General features: G+C 36.0%; 1 protein-coding gene across 1 annotated transcript; it reads right to left on the bottom strand.

Annotated features, from left to right (window-relative positions):
- Positions 1 to 16610: 16610 nt before the first annotated feature.
- On the bottom strand, positions 16611 to 20600 carry LOC113688481 (uncharacterized). The gene is made up of 4 exons (XM_027206300.2): positions 20172 to 20600; positions 18968 to 19132; positions 17768 to 18252; positions 16611 to 17363 (listed from the first exon to the last, which is right to left on the bottom strand). The coding sequence occupies exons 1-4, from the start codon at positions 20539 to 20541 to the stop codon at positions 16992 to 16994; spliced, it is 1392 nt and encodes a 463-aa protein (XP_027062101.1). The 5' UTR covers positions 20542 to 20600; the 3' UTR covers positions 16611 to 16991.
- Positions 20601 to 20849: the final 249 nt, after the last annotated feature.

The raw sequence follows: 20849 nt of genomic DNA, 5'->3' as shown, positions 1-20849 counted from the left end.
CCTACTTTTAGAAATTTTTGTGTTTAACTTCATCACACGCCAATTTTTAGGAATTGCCATGAGCTCTACAGGTGTGATTATGAAGGCAGCTCATAATTCTATAATATAATGCCTTCTTCATGTTTCTTGGAAATTTAGAAAATTCTAAATTTTCCTTTTTATAAAAAAAAAATAATAATTTTGGCAAACACAAAAGGCTGCAACACTATTCTTTTGCCCGCTTTACCCAAATGGTTAAAAATGAAAAGGGTACGCTTTCCAGTTTTAAGCTTAAAATAAACACCCCGATAATCTTTAATAATTATGTGTATTTAATTTTTTTTTATCACAAAAGACTCGTCCTATTCTCTCTCTTTTTTTTTTTTTTTTTCCTGTAATCTGATCTCGGAGGTGTCGTCAGAGTGGGGCACCAGCAGTCACTTTAGCAACAAAGTTCCCCCACATCATAATCCTCCTCCTAATTTTGACTTTGATACGCTAAGTCGCCAACTAACCGGTGACGGTGACCCCAAAATCGGAAGAATATGCCCTCAGGGGTCCGGTACCAGTAAACTTCCCCGTTACCATTCCCATATACACGTTAATTGATACTGCTATTGTAATCATTGAAGAAGCGAGGGGGATTTTTTTGGTGGGGGGGGGGGGGGGTTTGTAAATTTCAGGTTACCAAAATAGTCATGAATTTAACTACAACTGCATGAGTAGTAAGCAAGTGCCTAAACAATTAAGAGAGAGATTATAGTTAACGGGAAATTTTTTTTTTTTTTTTTGTTTGGGGAAATTCTTGGCCGGTGTAATCCCGTACTGTAGCTTCATTAATAATTTCTGGCCAATTTAGCTCCTCCCGCATGAGACACATGTATCTCGTTCTTCTAATTGGCTTGTGATATTCTTGCACCATTAATTTTGATGCTAGAGTTCTCTCTCTCTCTCACTCTTTTTTATTCTAACTCAAAATGAAAAAATGACCTTTGTCACGTCAATTCGTCATAGTATATACCTATATTATATAAAAAAATTTGGAGGACTTATGATGTAACGTTGTTTTGTGATTTATCTGTTTTACCCTTACAATAAAAGGTAATAGGGTACAATCATATTTTAAAAAAATATCTTTTTTTTTGTTTTCAATTTTAAAATAGTAGTGTTGATTGCTATCTGCAGTTGTAAGAAGCTACCAATTAAATATCTATACATATTCAATTTCATCAAATTTGCTAAGGTATTAATTTTCTTGGTGCAAAACAAATTCCTACGAGAAAGTTTTACGAATAACTAGAAGTGGTACTCGCACTATGTAACCTAGCTTGCATTAGACTTGCCTCGCCTCGTCTTGCAAGCGGTTAAATGAATTCACCTTCTCTTCTCAAGGAAAATTTAAGGCCCCCTGAGAATTGATTATATATATATATATATAGTACATAGGTTGGGTGGTAGGCTGGCTGCCAGAAATGCAAATGGCAACGCCCTCTAATTTCGGTCTGGTTACATGCGTGCTTGTACTGCGGGTGTTTCTGTTCCTTAATGTACCAGCAGAGAGTCTCCTCGTTTCATTTCCCGGTAACAGAAAGCAAGCTCTTTCTTCAGTTTTTACTTTTTTCTTACAGCACTATAAATAATAAAGTACTACTACCGCTGCTACTAATCAATGATTTTATTAATTAGTCAGTTAGTTACTGGCCATCGTATTAGTAGTGGCCTACTTGCAAGGTTTCTTTCTTTTTTTTTTTTTGTCCTAATTACTACTTGTGAGGTTCGTCAATTAATGCTAGTACTAATAATAAGATGTTCACATTTGAGTAGATCCAATCTTTAAAAATTCAATAGTACAAATTGCGCCGTACTTTTTATCAGGTGGTGCAGGATAATTTGAGCTATTAAATCTCTGAACTGCAGGTTTATCCGAGTTTAAGAAATGTAAACAAATGGTTGGTGTACGGTATGTCCCGATAGGAATTGACAACTGGCGGTGGTGTGTCGTTTTTTGAAACGTGTTGGATTGGGAATGAACTTCAGGTCACCTGACAGCTGGATCTCTATTTGGCTTCATTCACACGTTTTAGAAGAAGCCGTATGTCTGGGTCCGTTTATTAATCACTTCTCATTCATGACTGGCTACAATTTGCTAGCCATGGAACCATTGAGCTTTAGCCAGTGTTGTTAGACTCGAATCGGACCGATCAATCAATCATGAACCTACTTTCTTTTCGAACTGATTTGCAATTTGCTTTGGTAAAAAATCAGTCAAAATGATCACAAATTCGTTAACTAGTGACTCGATTTTACTGGTTGATTCAATTCTCCAACTTTTCTTTTTTCTTTTTTTCAAATATAATTTGAATTACCTAAATTGTAACATTTTCATTTATTAATAAGAATAAGAAAACGTCACCCATTTAGTATAAATATCAAAATTACTCGTTTTTCTAAATGATCTCTAAATCAAGATGTTTTCATCCCTATGATCTCATTAATTTAGCATCCGTGATTCCAACTTGTATTAATTTGTTTTAGTTTAGTTTTTCAAGTAGTTTTGGAGAATGGACATATTTTAATCATGAATTTACATTTTTATATATAATTATTAGGTGTATATTTGATTGCAAGTTTAATATTTTTGGAACCTTTTTCATGATTGGCCAAATATAACCAAGAACTTAATTTCAATATTTTTGAAACTTATAAAAATATAAAATAATTATAACATCATGCTGATGTAAGTGGATTTTTGAGAACTGACCTAATAGTTTAACCGAATCACTATCCGTTCTAAATTTAACAACATTGACTTTGGCTCAATGACTACCAAAAAGGAGATTACTAAGTCTTCTTTTAGACTGTAGATCAAGGTTCGAACCCCACATACAGTAAAAAAAATTCAAAATAGATGTCAGATCACTCCTTTGATCTAATCAGAATTGTATACTTGCTAAATCTTTATACAATTTCTTTAGGCTCCCCATCTCTGCCGTAGAATAGGATAGGCTCCTAATCCTTGCCGTCGAATATGATAGATTAGGTTATAGAAATGTTATGGTTGCAACAAAAAAATTTTTTTTTTGCTAGTTATGGTGACTCCCTCTTCTTCTTTGGCATTACAAGAAAAAGAGTTCAAGGAAAGATTTCGTTTAAATTGATATTTTGTGAAATTTTTATAAAAAATGTACGGTAATGATTAATGTATGTGAAATAAAAAAATAATTAAAAAATATATTCACAAAAAAATGTAAAAAAATTTTAGAGAAAAATGACAATTCAAACAAGGCATAATTTGCCATTCTTTCTACAAATAGGTAATTCAGTCTTCACTAATTCCTTTGTTTATAACTTTTTTTTAACACAAGCAAAACATACTTTCACTCTATAAGATGTACATTAATGGCAGAAAATATAATTAAAATGCAATACATACAACAAATATGAAGAATCATTACTTGACAAACAGTTCCGGATGAAGGTACCAAAACTCACTTGGTCTACGTGATTAGACATTAGAGTTATGAATTATGTACGCAAATGACCGACAATAATTCATTTCTCCATTTTTGAGGTTTTACAAATGATGAAGGGGGTAAAGAAGAAAGTTGAAGTACCTTCCTATTATGGAAGGAATACGAGATTTTAAAAGTTAAAGCTAGAACCTCAACATCAATTTAAGTGACTTCACGGCTATAAACTACTATTAGTTTGCGACATGTTGTCTTCTAACCATCATTTTATTTTGTTTCGTAGCATTGCTGTGTAACCGTACAGATGGTTGCTAAAGTCACCCCTCACTCAAATTCCGGGTATTAGGTTTGCAATTCAATCCGTTGTTCAGCCCCAAGAATGCTTCTTTTGTACACATTTTATTTTGGGTTTTTAGATATATTCCTTTAACACATATATATATATCAACCTTTTTTTATCTCACATAAATTATATCTAATCATAAAATTGTTATAATATTATTTTTCTACTAAATTTCTCAAGAACTCACAAAAAAAGAAAAAGCAAATTGAACCGATTCTTAGATTGTTAGCTTGCTAAAATCTAGTTGATTTTTAACTAAATCTGTTGAGAATCACCAAAAATTTCTTTGGGAAAATCATTCTCATATTAGTTTTGTACCTTTTACATACTTTACTTATATAATGATGATTTTTCATCTCTCGTATATTGATTTTGTATTTTTTTGTCTTATTTTTGTAACCAAGAATGTGACACCAACCACAGCTGCCTTCGACCACCGTGCTGGTAGTGTCGCCATCGGCTGCTATCATTTTTTTATCAATAATACTTCACCAAAATTTTGATGTTATTTTTTTATTAAAAAAAGAAAAATGAAGGTGGGTGAAAGTTAAAGAAAAATAATGGTGTACAGAATCTAACACAACTAATATCGAAAAAAACATTCGCTAGCATTTTTTCTATTAGTTGTAAGGTTAAAGAAAAGACACTAATATTGAAATTAGATTCTACCAGCTAGTGTTTTTTCTATTTTTCACCCATATTCATTCATTTTTTGTAAAACTAATATCGGGATAAGATTTTATGCAAAAAGTTGAGTGGGAAGTTGAATTTTAATGAAATTTTATAACCAAAAGTGGTGGCTGCCAACGCTTAATGGTGACACCACAAGCATAGGGCTCACTTCGACTGTTTCTACATTCTTGGCTAGAAAAATAAGACCAAGAAAGAGATGTGAAGGACATTTTTTTCCTCTTTTTTTCTTGCTATCTTCTAATTCTGCCTCTAAAATTTACAAGGCATGAGATGCATGTGATTTATTTCTGACAAGAATATTAGTAGAAATGAATTTAAGGGACTAAAAATGTATGTTTTTTATTTGCGAAAAACGAAAGTTATCATTTCATATGTAAGGAATATAAAAGATACAAAACTAATATATGTGAGATAAAAAAATTATTATTTTACATGCGAGGGATGTAAAAGTTATAATGCCAATATGTGAGGAACCGTTTGTATAATTTTTACCATTTGTTTTTTCAAGCCGGAGAGTTGATTTGAATCAAAATTAGACCACAAACTAGCCAAAATATTGAGAATAAGACTAGTCGAAGTGATAGTGATCATAGATTTGCTTTTCTCGTCTTTTGGATTTTTCCTCTTCCATTAGAGAAATGTTAGCTCGCTCATTTCCAATGGACCAAGGAACAATCAACAAATTGATATCCTCTTCCCTTGGGGAACCTCGTGGTGCAATAGATAAAGTTAGAATACGCATTCTATTCATGGTTGTACTGCTTTTGACAAATGATCAAACCGCAAGCACGAAAATGAGCTATAAAAATGAAAGTGACAAAACATTGGAACTTTTCCAATTTTGTTTGAAGAATAACTAACTTTTGACTTTAAGTGTCTAAAACACAAAATTTGAAGATAAAACTTGTTCCATGTTTGCCAATGGTTGACGTGAAAGTTAGGACTTTTTGGACACTAGATTAATACGAACACAAATGTTAGGTGCAATTTTGTTACTAACTGGACTCAATCATGTGTAAGGCTCACCTTTCCGCCTTTCCATCACACAAAAATTTTTAGATTTTCTGTAAATACATATTTCAATCACCTTTCCACCCCACATACATCAAATACTTGTGAAGGATATGTTAAGCGAGAGAAACATGAAAATTAGCCATAAGAAAAAGTTTTTGAGTTATACTAATTCAGAAGATAACAGTGCTTGATAGGGCAGATAAGATAAGTTGGAGTCATGATTTAAAAAAGAAAAAAAAAAACTCAAACGAACGTATAAATTAAATACCAGAGGAATTGAAGATAGAATTAGCAGATGTAGTGTGGTTTAAGTGTGTCCTTCCTTCCCCAGCATGAGAAAACCGAAGTTTTGCTTCCTTAGCAGACATGTCCGCTAATCAATTACTTTAAGACATGTACGCTAATTACTCAGTCATTTAGCTTACAAGTTGTACTAAAAAAGGGGGTTTTTTTTTGGAAGGATAACAAAGGTTCATCATCCACCATCGCAACTTATTTTATGCATTTCTCGAATTTCAATCAACATCATAGGATTATAGGAGCATGAAAGAGTAGCCATAACAGCATTCTTATCCATTTTCATTTGACCAGTGGAATCTTTAGATCCCAAAAACTAGCACTAGCCTGGGGTTGTATCGAAATCAAACCTTGCCTTCTAATAATTGGTCCAAACAAAAGTTTTGGATTGTTTTCCATGAAAAAAAAGGTGAAAACCATCCCAGCCCAGGTCAACTATGACAAATTCGCCAAGTCAGCAACATCATCACCGAAAGTTTGCATTGAACTTCTACTACCACTACTCAATTTCCATGTTCGCAGCTTACCTTCTTATCCCTGAAATGAATCAAAATACCACCCTACTTCAAGACTCATTGTTGCCCCAAAACAGGGTCCTAAATCTCACGTCACGTGCACGTCATGGCCCCTCCTCGTCGCCACGTGTCCTGTCCCTCGCTCTTCCCTTTCTTGGGCCACGTCAAGTCAACTATCATTTAGAGTCCTATAGTACGATGGCCGCCTTTGACCTCTGAATTATCCTTGACCACCAACGGTCCAAGTTCCTCCGTTCCCACGACCGGTCACCTGATCCAACGGCTGGAAGGGAGACAAACTAGTGTGAAAGTATTCAATTTTGGAATTAATAATTAAAAAGAAAGAAATATGAAAAGGGTTTTTTTTTTTTTTCCTTTTTTGGGGTTGTGTTGGGGGAGAAGTGCTGCTTAGTGGAGGGGGAGAAATTGAGGGAAGGCGGGTGCACCAAGGCAGCAGGTAGGCCCGCACCCAAGTGGGGCGCCTAGTGCTTGGTGCTGTGAGGAAGAGAGGGATTTTGGTTTTGGGGAATGTTTATTTTGATCAAAAGAATGTGTGCAGATATTAATGTGGGTTTGATGTGGGAGACAGAGACAGTAATGCAAATCTTTGACCTCTGACTTTCACCCCCCCGGATATTTTATTTTATTTTATTTTGTTTTGTTTTTTTACGTTTATAAAAAAAATTTTAACGTCTCGAGGAAATGTCAAGGAATTTTATACTGCCACCGAATTTGCGCCCCCCAAAGATCAATTTTAGAAAAGAGTGGCTGGGCAACCCTCTGAAACCACCTTCGCAATCCCTGCTCTTCCAATCTTGTCTGCCATATTTCCAGCTTTTCATTCTCCTTCGCCTGCCCCTGTAGCATAACAATCAATAATGGCTCTAGAATAGAATTTTGACAAGTTCTTTTTCTCTCTAAAAACTTTTTTTGTTGACACAGTTTGTATCTTACTTCTGCTTTGCAGACTGGGATTGGGGTCTATTTCTATATCTAGTAAGGCAGTGACGTTAAGTAAAACAAGCAACTCACGCATGTTCTGGTTTTGGGGCAAGGGTGCTCATAACTACACATGGGTATTTTGGTTGAGATAAAATTTCAGATTTTGCGAACAGACAGTCATGTTTTCGCACACAAGTTTTAGCCTTGGAAAGCCACCTAGCTTCTTCTTTTTCTCTTTCATTTGAATTGCGAAAAATAGAAAGCCAATTTTGGTTTTAAAGGGAGCGGAAATAAAACCCCGCTCCACAGAAAAGGAAAAAAAAAAAAGAAAAAAGCAAGCCAACTTAGGTGTAATGCTTTGATTATTCTGTTAAATGATTGATTATGTTGATTTGGGTAGGTAGTTAGTGCGAGCAATTAAGGTAGATGAGTACTTTCATGACTGCGACCTACTTGAACAGAGGAAAAGACTTTCTTGTCGAGATTGATTATCAAGAATGATTCTGTCGTTGTGAAAGATGACTAAAATAACGAGGATTACTTTGGTGTCTACTCAAGTAGCATCGAGTAAAACTGGATGACTAAGGTAAATTCAGCTAAAGATGATTGACAGCAAATAATATAAAAAGACATGTGTGCCCAACTGTGAACAAATGTATTTGGTGGAATAACCGCAAGAATCAAATAGTTTGGTCCAAAAGAGCGATAGATGATTTTATTAACTTCTTGATAAAATCATAGTAACTGACCATGATTAGTGAAGATGGATAAAGGATTATTCACTTCGTAGAACCCCTACATCAAGTTCCCATGGTTGAATTTGGAAAAAGGTTAATGATGGATTAGACCATACTCAAACCTCCCCAAGCTAAAACCTTCTACTTCCAATCTGCAGTAACCTAGAATGAGCTTCAATTTGTGAATACCAACGATCTATGTTTCATAGAAAATCTAGCAAAAGCTAAGCTTTATAATTTGCCAAGAGTATTGCTCTAAAAAGGACGTGTTGGCAACAAGATTGACGTGGTGCCTTAAAAGAAAAAGAAAAAATGATTGATGTGGTAGCAGCTGTAAGAATCTTACAGCGTGCATTTGATTATTGCACTAGTTAATAAAATGCACAACATATTCCTCATCCTTTTTGACGAGTTTCTTTAATCTTTGTACCCACATTATCTTTTCGTTCACGGTAAAGTGAAATAAAAGTAGTAACTTTGCTAGTAGCAAAACCGAGTACTAGTACTGCTCCAAAACCATGCACAATTGAAGCAAGCTTCCATGCAAATATTTTCTGCACTCTCTTGTGAGTGAGTGAGTGAGTGAAATTTAGTGAAATAGAGTCTGTAGCCCCCCCAAAAACGACCTGTTTTTGATAAAGAATGTTTCCTCAGAAATATGTTTTCGTAGAAGTATATAGTAGCGATGCGCGGGCCATAATCTATTTCTTTCGAAAGTTTCTTGCTATATATGTTTCCAGCTAGAAGTGGCAAAATGGATAAATGGTTGATAAATGGTTTTAGTTAAATGGATAGTGGATCAAATTGATCCAATCCAATTAAAACCATTTAATAAATGGATCTAAATGGATGTCATTTAAATGGATAGTGTAAACCATGATCCATCCATTTATCCATTTACTCTCCCAAATCCTAAATTTAAGATCCAAATGTTTTTTTTCCAAAAAATATAGATCCCCAAAGTTCTATTTTTAAATCACCTAAAGTGGAATTCTAATAAGAAATCTTATGTTATTTGACAAGTAAAATATTTTCATCACATGTGCACGTAGTACCTAAAAATGTATGAAACTCCTTATTATACCATTGATATACAAGCTACCTTATATTACTTAATAAATTAGGTGCCTTTTTTTTTTGGATAGTTGGGTTGGGTGATTAGGGGAGAAGGATTGCAAGTACGAGGATTTGGAAAAAAAAAAAAAAAAAAGGTGTCATTTACATATTTTAATCAATGTTGCGGGGACACTCATTAGAAAAATTCTTTTTATAAATAAAAGAATTAAAAAATTAAAAAATATTTTGACACTGCATGATGCATTCTCGCTTTTTCTTTACTTAAGAATATAAATGTTTGCAATCATTACTACGTGAGAGTTTAGTTAAAAAAAAAAAAAACAAGAGTAGAGACTAAAATATAATTTTGAAAATGATGGAAGAAGTCTAGGAACTATAAGCAAATAAAATGCAATTAATGTTATTAGCAACTTGGCATGTGAGGAAGTTAGGAAAGAAAGAATAGGTGGTCCCACAAAATTAATTTGACATATGAGAAAGTTATGAAGAAAAGAATAGATGGTCCCACAAGATTTTATCTCACATTTTTATAAATGTGTTTTCTATTTTTTAAGTTAAATGGATGTATATGGATAAGATGGATAATCCATTTAAATCCACCAATATAATTGGATTTAAATGGTTATCCATTTAAAACCATTGAATTTATATGGATCATCCAAATCCATTTAAGGTTGGTTTATATGGATGGATTGGTGGATATGAATCCATTTTGCCACTTCTATTTCCAGCCATAACATTAATGTTTATTATGTCACAATAACAGAAAGTGTTTTCTATAAACAACTAATTATTAACGCTCGTCTACCACTGCAAACCATGCAAAATGTATCAGATCTTCATGCATGCAACTATTCTTTCTTTTGTCCGTCCTTTTTCCCACGTAAAGTAAGCAAAACGCCATCACGTGAGCTGATCAAATTTGTTGCTGAAAGCTTCTTTCTCATTTTAATGGTGGTCTCTGATCAATAATATAATATCAACTGTGTGTGTGCGCGTTTGTGGAGGTAAAGCACGTTCAGACAAGATCTTGTTGCAGAACCAATGGTTAATGCAGTACATGAAAGATTCACCTTTGTCAAATCTCCGATGCAAATTCCTGCCCGCATCATAAGAAACGCAAACATTTGGCCAAAACTCCATTTTAATAGCACGACTTAATCAGCTAGGAGACCAATTATGTGGTCCCTGATCATATATGTTTCCTTTTCAGTATAGCAGGGACGATAATTGCCAGTAAGATAAATGTTGTATACTACGACTATACCTTTTAATATTTTTTCGTTATTCCAAAAAGTTGCGATAACCGTATCGTTAAGGCAGGATCCTGCCTATTGTGTGACATTCTGGCAATAATCCATAATTAATTGAGAGCAAAGTACGCGGATTAGACTTCACTTTGATTGGCTACTAAAGATTCACGTCTATGCGAATTTGTATAGCAATCTCTCTTTTTATCACATGTACTTTCTTTCTTGGTTCCTCTTACTTTTCATTGCACAGAAGCCATTTTATATTTTCATTTTGTTTGGACGAATCAAGAATATGGTAACTAGCCATAGGTTTTAAAATGCAAGAATTTTTTTTGGTCAAAATTAACAAACCAGAATAAATTACATTTATGAATTAATGTTGTATACACTATCAAATTTTCAAATTTGAAATACAAATTTTGCACAAATGACATGCATCCAAACCCAATTAAATATATGCAATGTCAATGAAGAGAAGATTAATCCTTTATCTAGGTGGAGGGTTGGGTTGAGTGGTAAGGTGAGAATGATTGTAAGTAGGAGAACATGGATTCAAAAACTCTCACTTGTTAGAAAAAAAAATCCTTTATTTAATGCTAGGCATCAAACCTGAGAATGCAAATTACATCGAAAGCATTTGCTTGGGTGACATTGCTGGAGCATATGCTGGCAAAGTGGTTGAATTTTGTGTGTCTAGCTTCCACTTTCTAGTACAGCCTCTCATCTTTTTTGCAGCAATAAGAATAGGAATCATGGTTTTCATGGTGTTTTGCTTTAAACGCAGCCCCCCGAGAGAACATAGCTTCCAATGCATTTGTTATAGGATAAAATACACTTTATCCCCTTTGTGGTTTAACACTTTTTCACATAATTCTCTTGCGGTTTGATAATCTATATATAATCTCCTAATAATTTAGATTAAAGTGTCAAAGTAACGAAATTTGCATTGTATAACCGAATCACTTAAAATGTCAAAAGTATTCCTCTATAAAGTTGAAATTATTAATTAACTACGGGGTGTTATATATATATTTTGAAAACCATAAATGGGTTATGTGGTCAAGCACTAAACTATAAGGGAGTTATATAGTAAAATACAATATCATAAGGCGTTAAAGTGTCATACATATTTCATTTATATATTTTGGTCATTTCAGCTATTTTAGTTTTTAAATAAGGATATTCTCGACATTTCCTTGGATTCCATTACAAAAGATTATTTTCGTCACTTTAACACTTTAATCTAAACTATAGGGAGGGTTATATATAGCTTTAAAACTATAGGGAGTTATATGAAAAATTGCTAAATCACGAGGGATAAAGTTAATTTCACCCTTTGTTATGTGATGGGCGCTAGAGTCTAGACTTGTCAATGTGTCATTCAGCATCCCAGCCCGGTTGAATTATTGATCGAATCTTTTTGTTCTTCACCAGGTAAAAAAGGCTAGCCATGCAATAGCAAAATCATGAGGGCTATGCAACATATGGTTAAAGGATAAAGAAAAAAAAACTGTGGTCAAGGAGGTTGAGGTTATCAATGCTTGGCAGCAATGTACACCAAAAGAAAGACTAAAAAAAAAATAAAGAATAGAAAAGTTGCAAACACTAGGATACTACCACTGTGCATTGCAATCCAATGTCTCAAAATAGTGTATTACTTACCGGATGATGCACTAAAAAGTAAAAGTTGCATACCATGCAACTTTTATTGCACACAATGCAAAGCCCGATTAGCCCTAAAAAGTAAAAGTTGCCGGATGATGCACTAATTGAGGAGGCTGGCTACATTACTTTTGTTGGTCGTTCATACAGAGTTGTCACACAAAATTCTAATCATGCATGGTATTTGGACAAATATTTGAGACAAGACCTTCATACTTTGCCGACTAGGGCTGGAGTATACAGTTGGCTTTTGTTTCCCAGCATCTTATATCCCTTTTTCTTTTGGGCAAAAAAAATTTTTTTCTTCTTTATTCTTGGTTGCATTGGCAAGCAAATTTCTGAATGAGGATTACAAGTAGTCGACCGACATATTGAGGGGTGAATATTGTCATTAACGATATCCATTGCCGCTTCTTTTTGGGATTCATTATTCGTCTTGGTTTTAGAAGAGATTAGTCTTAGACTACGGTCAACATTTTCATTCGTCATTTTGGCTGAGCCTTCATTTTCCTTCATTTTCTAAAAGATCTTTTCGCTATAACGAAGACCAAAAAAAAAAAGAAAAGAAAAAGTAATCCTGAGTGATTGATGAAACCATTGTATGGCTTGAATATGCCACGGTGATGATAGCGTGCAAATTCACGCACTAAGATGGAAAGCTATTATTATGAGACGTTTGGTTTTGTACGTGGTTGTACAAATATCCGGAGTTCCGGACATGGTTGTCCTTGCATTTGCATGGACACACTAAAATCCAACTATGTGTAATAAAAGAAAGAGGGGAAAAAAAGAAAGAAAGAAAGGAAAGCCCTTGATAGATAGGTTAAATAATTTGGTGTGATCGTGTTCTCCACTTCGCGTAACAACTGGATATCGCAGTACACACTGTTGCTATCCAAAGTCAAATTGCTTTTATTTAAATTTTAGTGTGTGTTTCCTCTTATTCACTCTCCCACAAAATTATCAAAAGCACTCAAGTCTTGATCATTGCTCAACTCATATACATTCATCGTTTTGTGCTTTTCTCTAGTCATTTGAAAAAGGGTTTGGTGTCAAAATTGAAGTCCTTATCTGCAAGTTAGAGCAAAAGTCTTGTGAGCTAGGATAAAAAAGTCGCCGATGAGTCGGGCTTCTTCTTTTCATTTTTCCCTGTGTGCCTGTACGACTTGTCGTTAATTCAGCTTTATGGTCTTTATTTCACTTTCATGGATGGTGATTTTACCCCAGATGAGGAATAGGTGTTTCAACCTTGAATCTTTCTTGTCTATTTGGCCATCTTTTTCTCCACATTAGTTGGTGAGGATGAAATGGATTGGGGTAGAATTGTTTGGATGGTGGTCTTTATCCTCTCACTGTTTTTGCACTCTTGTCGGTCAAGTGCTCCAGGAAAAAAACATTACGGACACTATTCACGCACCTGTTGTTAAATAAATCTGCAACTGCAGAAATAATTTTGTTTTCTTTTCCTTTCTGCGGCCAATGCTTCAATAAGTCTGCTGTACTGACAAAACAAAACAAAACAAAACAAAAGTTTCCCTTTACTTTTTTGATTTTGAATGAACTGTCAAGATTCCAGTCTTGTACATTCATTGTTGTCTCTGAGTGAAATGGGATTCATTTCGTAGTTTGTGATTTGAATTTCTGAAATCAACAAAAAGCTTTACAGTTAAATAGATTAATACAACGGATTTGGGAAATAAGCTCTTCAGTTAAGCCTTTCGGAGTACAAAAAGGTTAAAAGTAATGACGACCTGAAAATTCTTAATTCTTTGGTTTATTTGGATCGACCATATATCATATCAGAAGAAAAAGATGATCCAGCAAGAATGGGTTTTTTTTTTTTTCTGAAATAAGATAAACAAATTCATACTTCTGACTTGCCCTTTAGGTCTTTCTAAAGGTCAACTGAGGGAGAGAAAGAAAGTGCGTATAGGTGGTATCAATGAAAGTCTAATTCAGAGAGCGCGCGCGCACATATATATATATATATATATATATATATATATATATATGCTGTTATTCTTAATTTGACAACAAAAGAGTGTCACCAGTTGCACGAAGAGAAGGCTTGTAGACTACAAATAGTTGCCTCAGTTGACTTAGTATTAATTCATTTTCAGATAATTAATTATAGAAATCTAACCATCAATGGACGGTACCGTTTAAACATTTTGGTGATGCCTTTTACAAAATGATTAACACTCGAAATCCTATAGCAAGAGCGAGGCATGGGGCTGTAATCATGAAGGTTAGCTCCGTGGAGCACCCTAGGCTAGGATTAGCAAAATATATATCTTAATATTTAAGTGGCAAATGGCAACCCCAGCTTAATTGCCAGATGGCCTACAACATTACAAATTCATCTTTAGAAAGGAAGGGATGCTTCCTTCCCAAATTGGAAAGAAAAGCATAATTAGTGGCTTGGCCAGACTGTGTAAGTAATAAGACTAAATTTCACACAGGCAGGCGCCGGGGAACAAATAAAGGGCGGCCAGACATACGGTCACGAGCCAGGCCGCGGCTACAAATCACATGATAAGTACCAAATAAAATGAGTTTGTCGCTCACTTTTGGAGGTCAGGATTGGAAGATTGGAGATAATGTTTTGTGTGTTGAGAGCGTTCCTAAGTAAAATTCGACTATGTAGGAGAAGGTTAACATCAATCCTAAGTGGAAAACACGACAAGATGGATCAAAAGTATGAATTAATAAAGACGAAGGAGAAGAAAAAAATAAAAAAAATTTGGTGCCTTGTGATTCCAAAGCACTAAAACTTACGTCCTTAATTACAAGTTTTAGATTCCCTCATAGCCCATAATCTTCTTTTATGTTCCCTAATCGAAACACAAATATAGCCACTGACTTGGACCTCAGAAGTTTGGGATCATTCCAAGTGATTGGCTCATAGAGATGAAACCTTTTAGCCCATCGTTTCATGTCGCCTGTTGGCGCAGCCTGCGGGACCGACGCCCGCTTGACCACCAAAGTACTCTTTTAAAAAGTATCACTCTTTTACAATATGATTCGAGTCATATGGAGGGGGAAAATCCACCCCCTTTTTTGTTAGTGAGTTTTTTTTTTTTAATATTAATTCCCTGCCTTTTCTTTTTGACACTTCAAGAACTTGTACAACAAATTTGAAGGGAAGCATTGAACCAGGCAATGTGGGGGACACATTCATGCAGAGCTTGAAAATAAAAGTTGTGAACATAGGCAAATGTAGGCAGCAGAACTGTGTAAATTCTTGTTCTTTTTTCAAGAATCAAAGGTTACCCTATTTTTCCATTAACAACGGTGCCCAAAAGAGGAGATTTGTGAAGGGGTTTGTGGGCCATTGCTGTATGGGAAATTTTGCTGTGTCTCTTCTACCTTGTGCATTGAATACTTCTTTGAAATATATATATATATATTAATCTTTTCTACACTAACAGTGTACATATTTTTTTGATCTCTATTATGTGTTCTATAAGTGTCTAATATGTGTGTGTGCGCGCGTGCGCGTGTGTGACGGTGTTGAGAGGAAGACATAGGAGCCTGGATTGAAAGAAGGTCCCACTTACAAGTTACTGGTACAACTAAAAAGGGAGGTGGTGTGTCATGTCTCCCTCTAAATGAACCCCATAAACAATAGGAAGAGAGTTCCCATAATTTTGTCTTGCTCAACCATCCTTTTGCCCCCCTCCCTCTTCTCGCCTATTTCTCATGAAAGAAATGTGGATGAACATCAGCTCTGCTAAAACATTAGCCCCCACACCCAGCTTCCTTCAAACATTTGCAATGATGTTAGGTGCGGGTTAGGAGTATCTAGACGCAGATGCGGCATAGCCTATCTCTATCTGCCAAGTACGAGCCGAATCCTACCATTTCAATGCAATTTTGATCGTCTTTTGCAGTTCAATCCTCACCATCAAACGTCCTTAGAAGTGGAAATAAAGTATTTCTTGTTTCAAAGCTGCAGATTTCAGAATCATATGGGACCAATTAGCCCAGTCACTAACCAGCAGCTAGGCTAAAGCCCACATTAATGTCTCAAATATCTCAACCTCTTTTCGTATAATTGGAAACATCAAGCTTCTCTTTTTCTCTGGACTCCTTGTCAAACGAAAATTATATAGGTCCCTATAGGGCTATGATTATATTACAAGGAGAGTGAATCTACAAAATGTAGGATTTACCAATGACCCGAACGTAGAGTTTGATCATTCATGTCTAGCTCCTATAATTTGATAATGCTCCTTTCTGGTGATGACACTATTCACCGTTGACCATTCAAGAAAGTCATCATTAAAATTTGTGCTGCCGGTGCAGATTTTGATTTGAGATCCACTATGTTCACTTACACAAAGTGTCCCGTGATGACCAAGAATCTACAACTCCAGCAGCCTTGTAGTCGAGGCAAATCTCAATAGGATTGTTTGCATCAATCGGATGCATGTTTAGCTTGGCATGGAATAAGATGTATGCCTAAGCATCACTAAACCCTCCACTGGATGGTTAATGCACCATGCCAAGTCCAATCAGTATCTTCAACAGAGCAGTTCTTGACATCTGTACGTAGCATTTCATATTATGCCGGCTCTCTATAACGGACTCCCCATGGCTTTGTTACCAAGCGAGAACACGAACAATTGAACTCAAGTCTACAAACCGCATTAAGATCTCTCAGATTTTAAGAATTTTAAGTACATTTTGAGGGGCCAAGTACATCAAGAGTCGAAGCACATGAAGCACAAAGGTTTTCTTTTCACCAAGAAAAACTACAAACAAGAGAAGAAACAAGAAGAAAGAGGGAGCGACTCGTGAGAGCACAAAAATGTACCCCAAAATCTATACATAATGCTGAACTCCAATCATCTGCCTAACCAAATTTTCATGCCAAACCTAGCTTAAGAAATTATTTGGAGTAATTTTTTATGCCAAAACAGTGGCTGTGTCATCCCATTGAAGTAAGTTGATGCAGGTGTTCAAAACTGCATCTAATCTGAATGTCATGCTTGGTTAGCAGCAGCTCAATCAAATATGCAAATTTCTCCATTCCAACTACAGGTAGCAACAACTGTAGGTATGGCAGGATGAAAAGAAACATCTATGCAGGCTTGCTCGTGAGCCTTGATCTTTCTAACGAGTCCAGATGTTGTTGAGTCGTAAAAGTAGATACAACCATCAGAGGAGCCAGAGGCTACCATGTCTCCTCCTAAGCTAAAATTGCATTTGATCGGAAACCCAAAAACTCCGTGACTTTCGTATCTCCTGTACTTATCTAATTTGAAGGGGGACTTGGAAGAGAAAATTGCAATGTAGTTTCCATTTGATTGGGCAATAAAATATGGATCCTTGGGGTGGTACCTGATACATGGACAGGTATATGCCTCAACATAAACCTGAAGAGGGTAAATATGTGGGTGTCAATGAAAGAAAACTTTGAAGTAGTTAAACAGCATATTATTGTTGTCTTTCTCACTTTCCACCGATCTTCGCCAAGAACCATTTCTAATATTGCATCAAACAGATACAGAGGATCCACATTACTAATATGTGGTTTAATCTTAACAAGGTCAGTCAGGAAAATAAAGTAAAATACCAAAAAAAATAAAATAAAAATCCTAGCACGTAACGGGCCTTAGGCCCTCCATAGCACCCCAAAAAAATGTAAAATACAAAATCCTAGCATCATTATAAAACAAATGTCAATTCATGACTCATTTCACGAAAAATATCCCCAAAGCCATTATCAGAAATTATAGAAATCCCTAAGAAAGTCAGAGAGGACTGTGTAGAATTTTACCTGATTAGATAACGGAACCTGTCGTGAAACATCCCAAACAATTATTGAATTTTCACTGAGATTGCTTCTTGACTCATCACTTGAAGAAATCAGTTGCTTGCCATCAGCAGAAAACTCCACATCAAGGACCGGACCAAGACTTCGGGTATATTCATGGACCACCCTACCCATTCTAACATCCCATAATTTAAGAAGGCCTTTTGAACCCCCTGAGAGGAAAATGTTGGAGTTATCTGGATGAAACTTTACTACTCCAACCACCTGATCCTCCTTGAAAACCTGAGCCTCTCTTCCCCTTTCAACATCAATTAACCTTGATGAACAGTCATATCCACAAGATAGTACATATAGTCCCTGCTCTGACCACTTCACATCCTTCACAGCAGCCTTGTGAAAGTTAAGTATACGTGCCCTCTTCTGCTCTCCACTCCACACATTCCATATGCAGATAGTGTGATCCATTCCGGCAGATGCAAGAAGATGAGCTGAACACTAAACTTTGGAACAGATCAGACATGCAAGGATGGTATGGAATGGACAATTTACATAATGACCTCAGTTTCAGAACTTCTTAATGCTGCATTCCTTAAGTAAGAAAACTCAACATTAGCATTACACGATGAGTGAATGAGCATAAGAGCAAAGATTGCAACTTTTTTTGAATGCTTGATTATGCATTTTGGTTTTGGTACTACCTTATATTTTCATTAAGTTAACAACCAATCTAACACACAAATATCTTGTACTTAGCCTTACCTAACATTCTCCTTTTTCTTTATCTATCATCTGCCCAAAGCCTGAAAAGTATCGAGTCTAATGGAGTGTCCAACACAAAGGACATGAATTTCTAATCTTACCTCATATGCCCGCTAGGCCCAAATAAAGGACGTGTAGCACAAGCAATCAAGGCTTTTTTTGCTAGTCTATCCTACCCTACAATCAGATTTCCAATGAAAAATATTGAAAATTTGCAACAGAAATCAAAATCAGACCATCACTAGAAAAGACCATGAATATCAACACATATTTAACACACAAGTAGAACATACTAATACTGAAACAATCATGAAGAAAGAAACAATTGAGGTAGCAAGTAAAAAGCGCTTTGGATATATTCTCTTTATATTATGCTGGGTGTAGCGAGGATGAGGAAGATAGGACCACGTCTTTATTAAGAAATTGGCTACATGAAGTACCCACCATGACTTCTAGACCATTGTACAGTGTTGACAGGCTTTGTGTGTCCATGAAGAGTTATGGTAACAGCTTCAGGTGTCTGGCCCAAGTTTGCACGACCCTTCATTGGATGCCTCAATTTTGACAACACAGAATGTGGCAACTCAGATACTGAAAGCGTTCCCAGTTCTGAAACAACAAAACAAACTGAGTCAGTAATGTAGATGTTTAAGTAATAGAATTGTGGCAAAAGAGCACTCACATCAATGGAAATTGCAACCCATAGAAGCCAGGCCATGGGACTCAAACCCCCCTAAAACATTTTCTGCATACTCGTCCAAAACCCAAAACTTGCAACTCAGAAAGCAAAAAGGGTTCCTAAATTCTTATATCCTTGGTCTTGCCATCCCCCTCCAACTCTCTTGCTAAGATAAAGGATAAGAAAATATCTTTGCATTGTTCCCAGAGCCAAACAAAAATTAGTTGCAATGTTTATCATGATGGATATTTCAACTTTATAGATAAATGCTTTACCTGAATCAATCTAATCTGTCCACAAGGTACGGCTCCATTATGCCCATATTCTACTACAATTAATTTCTTTTAACTCTGTGCACATTCTAGACCTCCAATCTTTCCTGTTGAGTCCCGTCTTGATGTATTATATAGGCACAACAACTAATAGTAAGCTATCGAACTATATAAAAAAAAATGTTACAAAAAAGTAGTGAAGTGACAATAACTGAACTTTTATCCTGGTGGTCTAATACAACACGGTGGCTTTAGTCAGTTCTTAGATAATTGAACTTCAAAGTTCATTTCTTTATACCTTAATTTAACTTAAGTTTGGTGAAATTTCAATCCTTAGCATTTTCACTTTCTTATAGGAGTACAACTTCATATTATCCCAACTTACCCAAAGGGAAGATCAATTATAAACATGAATAGATCGAAATTGAACAACTAAAAAGGCTAAGCTACTGTCCTGTAATGACAAATTTCCTTTCCTAGTCGGCCATCTTTGGATGGGCCAATTCTGAATACAAAAATGACCGTCAAGTCTAACAAAAACTTCCTTTAACAAAAAAACTTAAAATTGTCAATAACTTCGAATAACATCCAAAGAATTCAGGATGCCCAGAACCCATTCACAAATAGAAAACATACACGAATAGCAGGCAAAATCGAAAGCAGACACGAGTGTAGAAGGGCAAGGGAAGTAGAGGACCCGGTGATATTAGGGGAAGACTAGGCGGGCTCGGGTCAGAAACCAAGCCGCCTGATGCCAAGGCCGCTCGCTCTCGCTTTGATATGTATCTGCCGGGAATGGGAGCTTCTGCTTCTGTTGGGAGATTCGAGCTGAGGCTTTGGCGGTATGATGGAGTGGTAATGGGTTTTGGGTTAGGAGAATCGGGTTTTGCCCGTTTAGCTGCAGGGAATTCGGGCCTGGCTCGCGCCATACTCTCATCTTCGTCGTCTGAAGTTGTGGAATATGCGCTCAATAAGGAATCCATGAGCGCCTGAAAGATGATGACTCCACCTCCAACCTCACAAACGGACTGTCGGTAGTAGATGACCGGAATTACCCTGAATTCCATCCGGACGACAGCTATGAACGGGCCTCTTCGCAAATAGGCCCTCTTAAAAATGTATTCGACACTTTTGGGCTTCACCAAAAGCACATCACATACGATCAAAAGGGATTGGGCTTGCTGTGGGAATTCACTACTGGCTTTTACCAATCCAAACCGGTAGATACCGAGAACAATCTTTTTGAGATGCCACGTGTGGGCTCAGATAAGACCATCATTTTCTTATAATGTTGTCGTAATCTTAGGGTGTGGCCTTGGCCTTGGAGGGAATCAGTCACACGACATATGGAATTTTGCTAGAATTGATTCTCTTT

Source organism: Coffea arabica, chromosome 5e (assembly GCF_036785885.1).
Source record: "Coffea arabica cultivar ET-39 chromosome 5e, Coffea Arabica ET-39 HiFi, whole genome shotgun sequence".
NCBI lineage: Eukaryota > Viridiplantae > Streptophyta > Magnoliopsida > Gentianales > Rubiaceae > Coffea > Coffea arabica.
The sequence above is the reverse complement of the archived record's forward strand: the minus strand, read 5'-3'. Positions and strand labels throughout refer to the sequence as shown.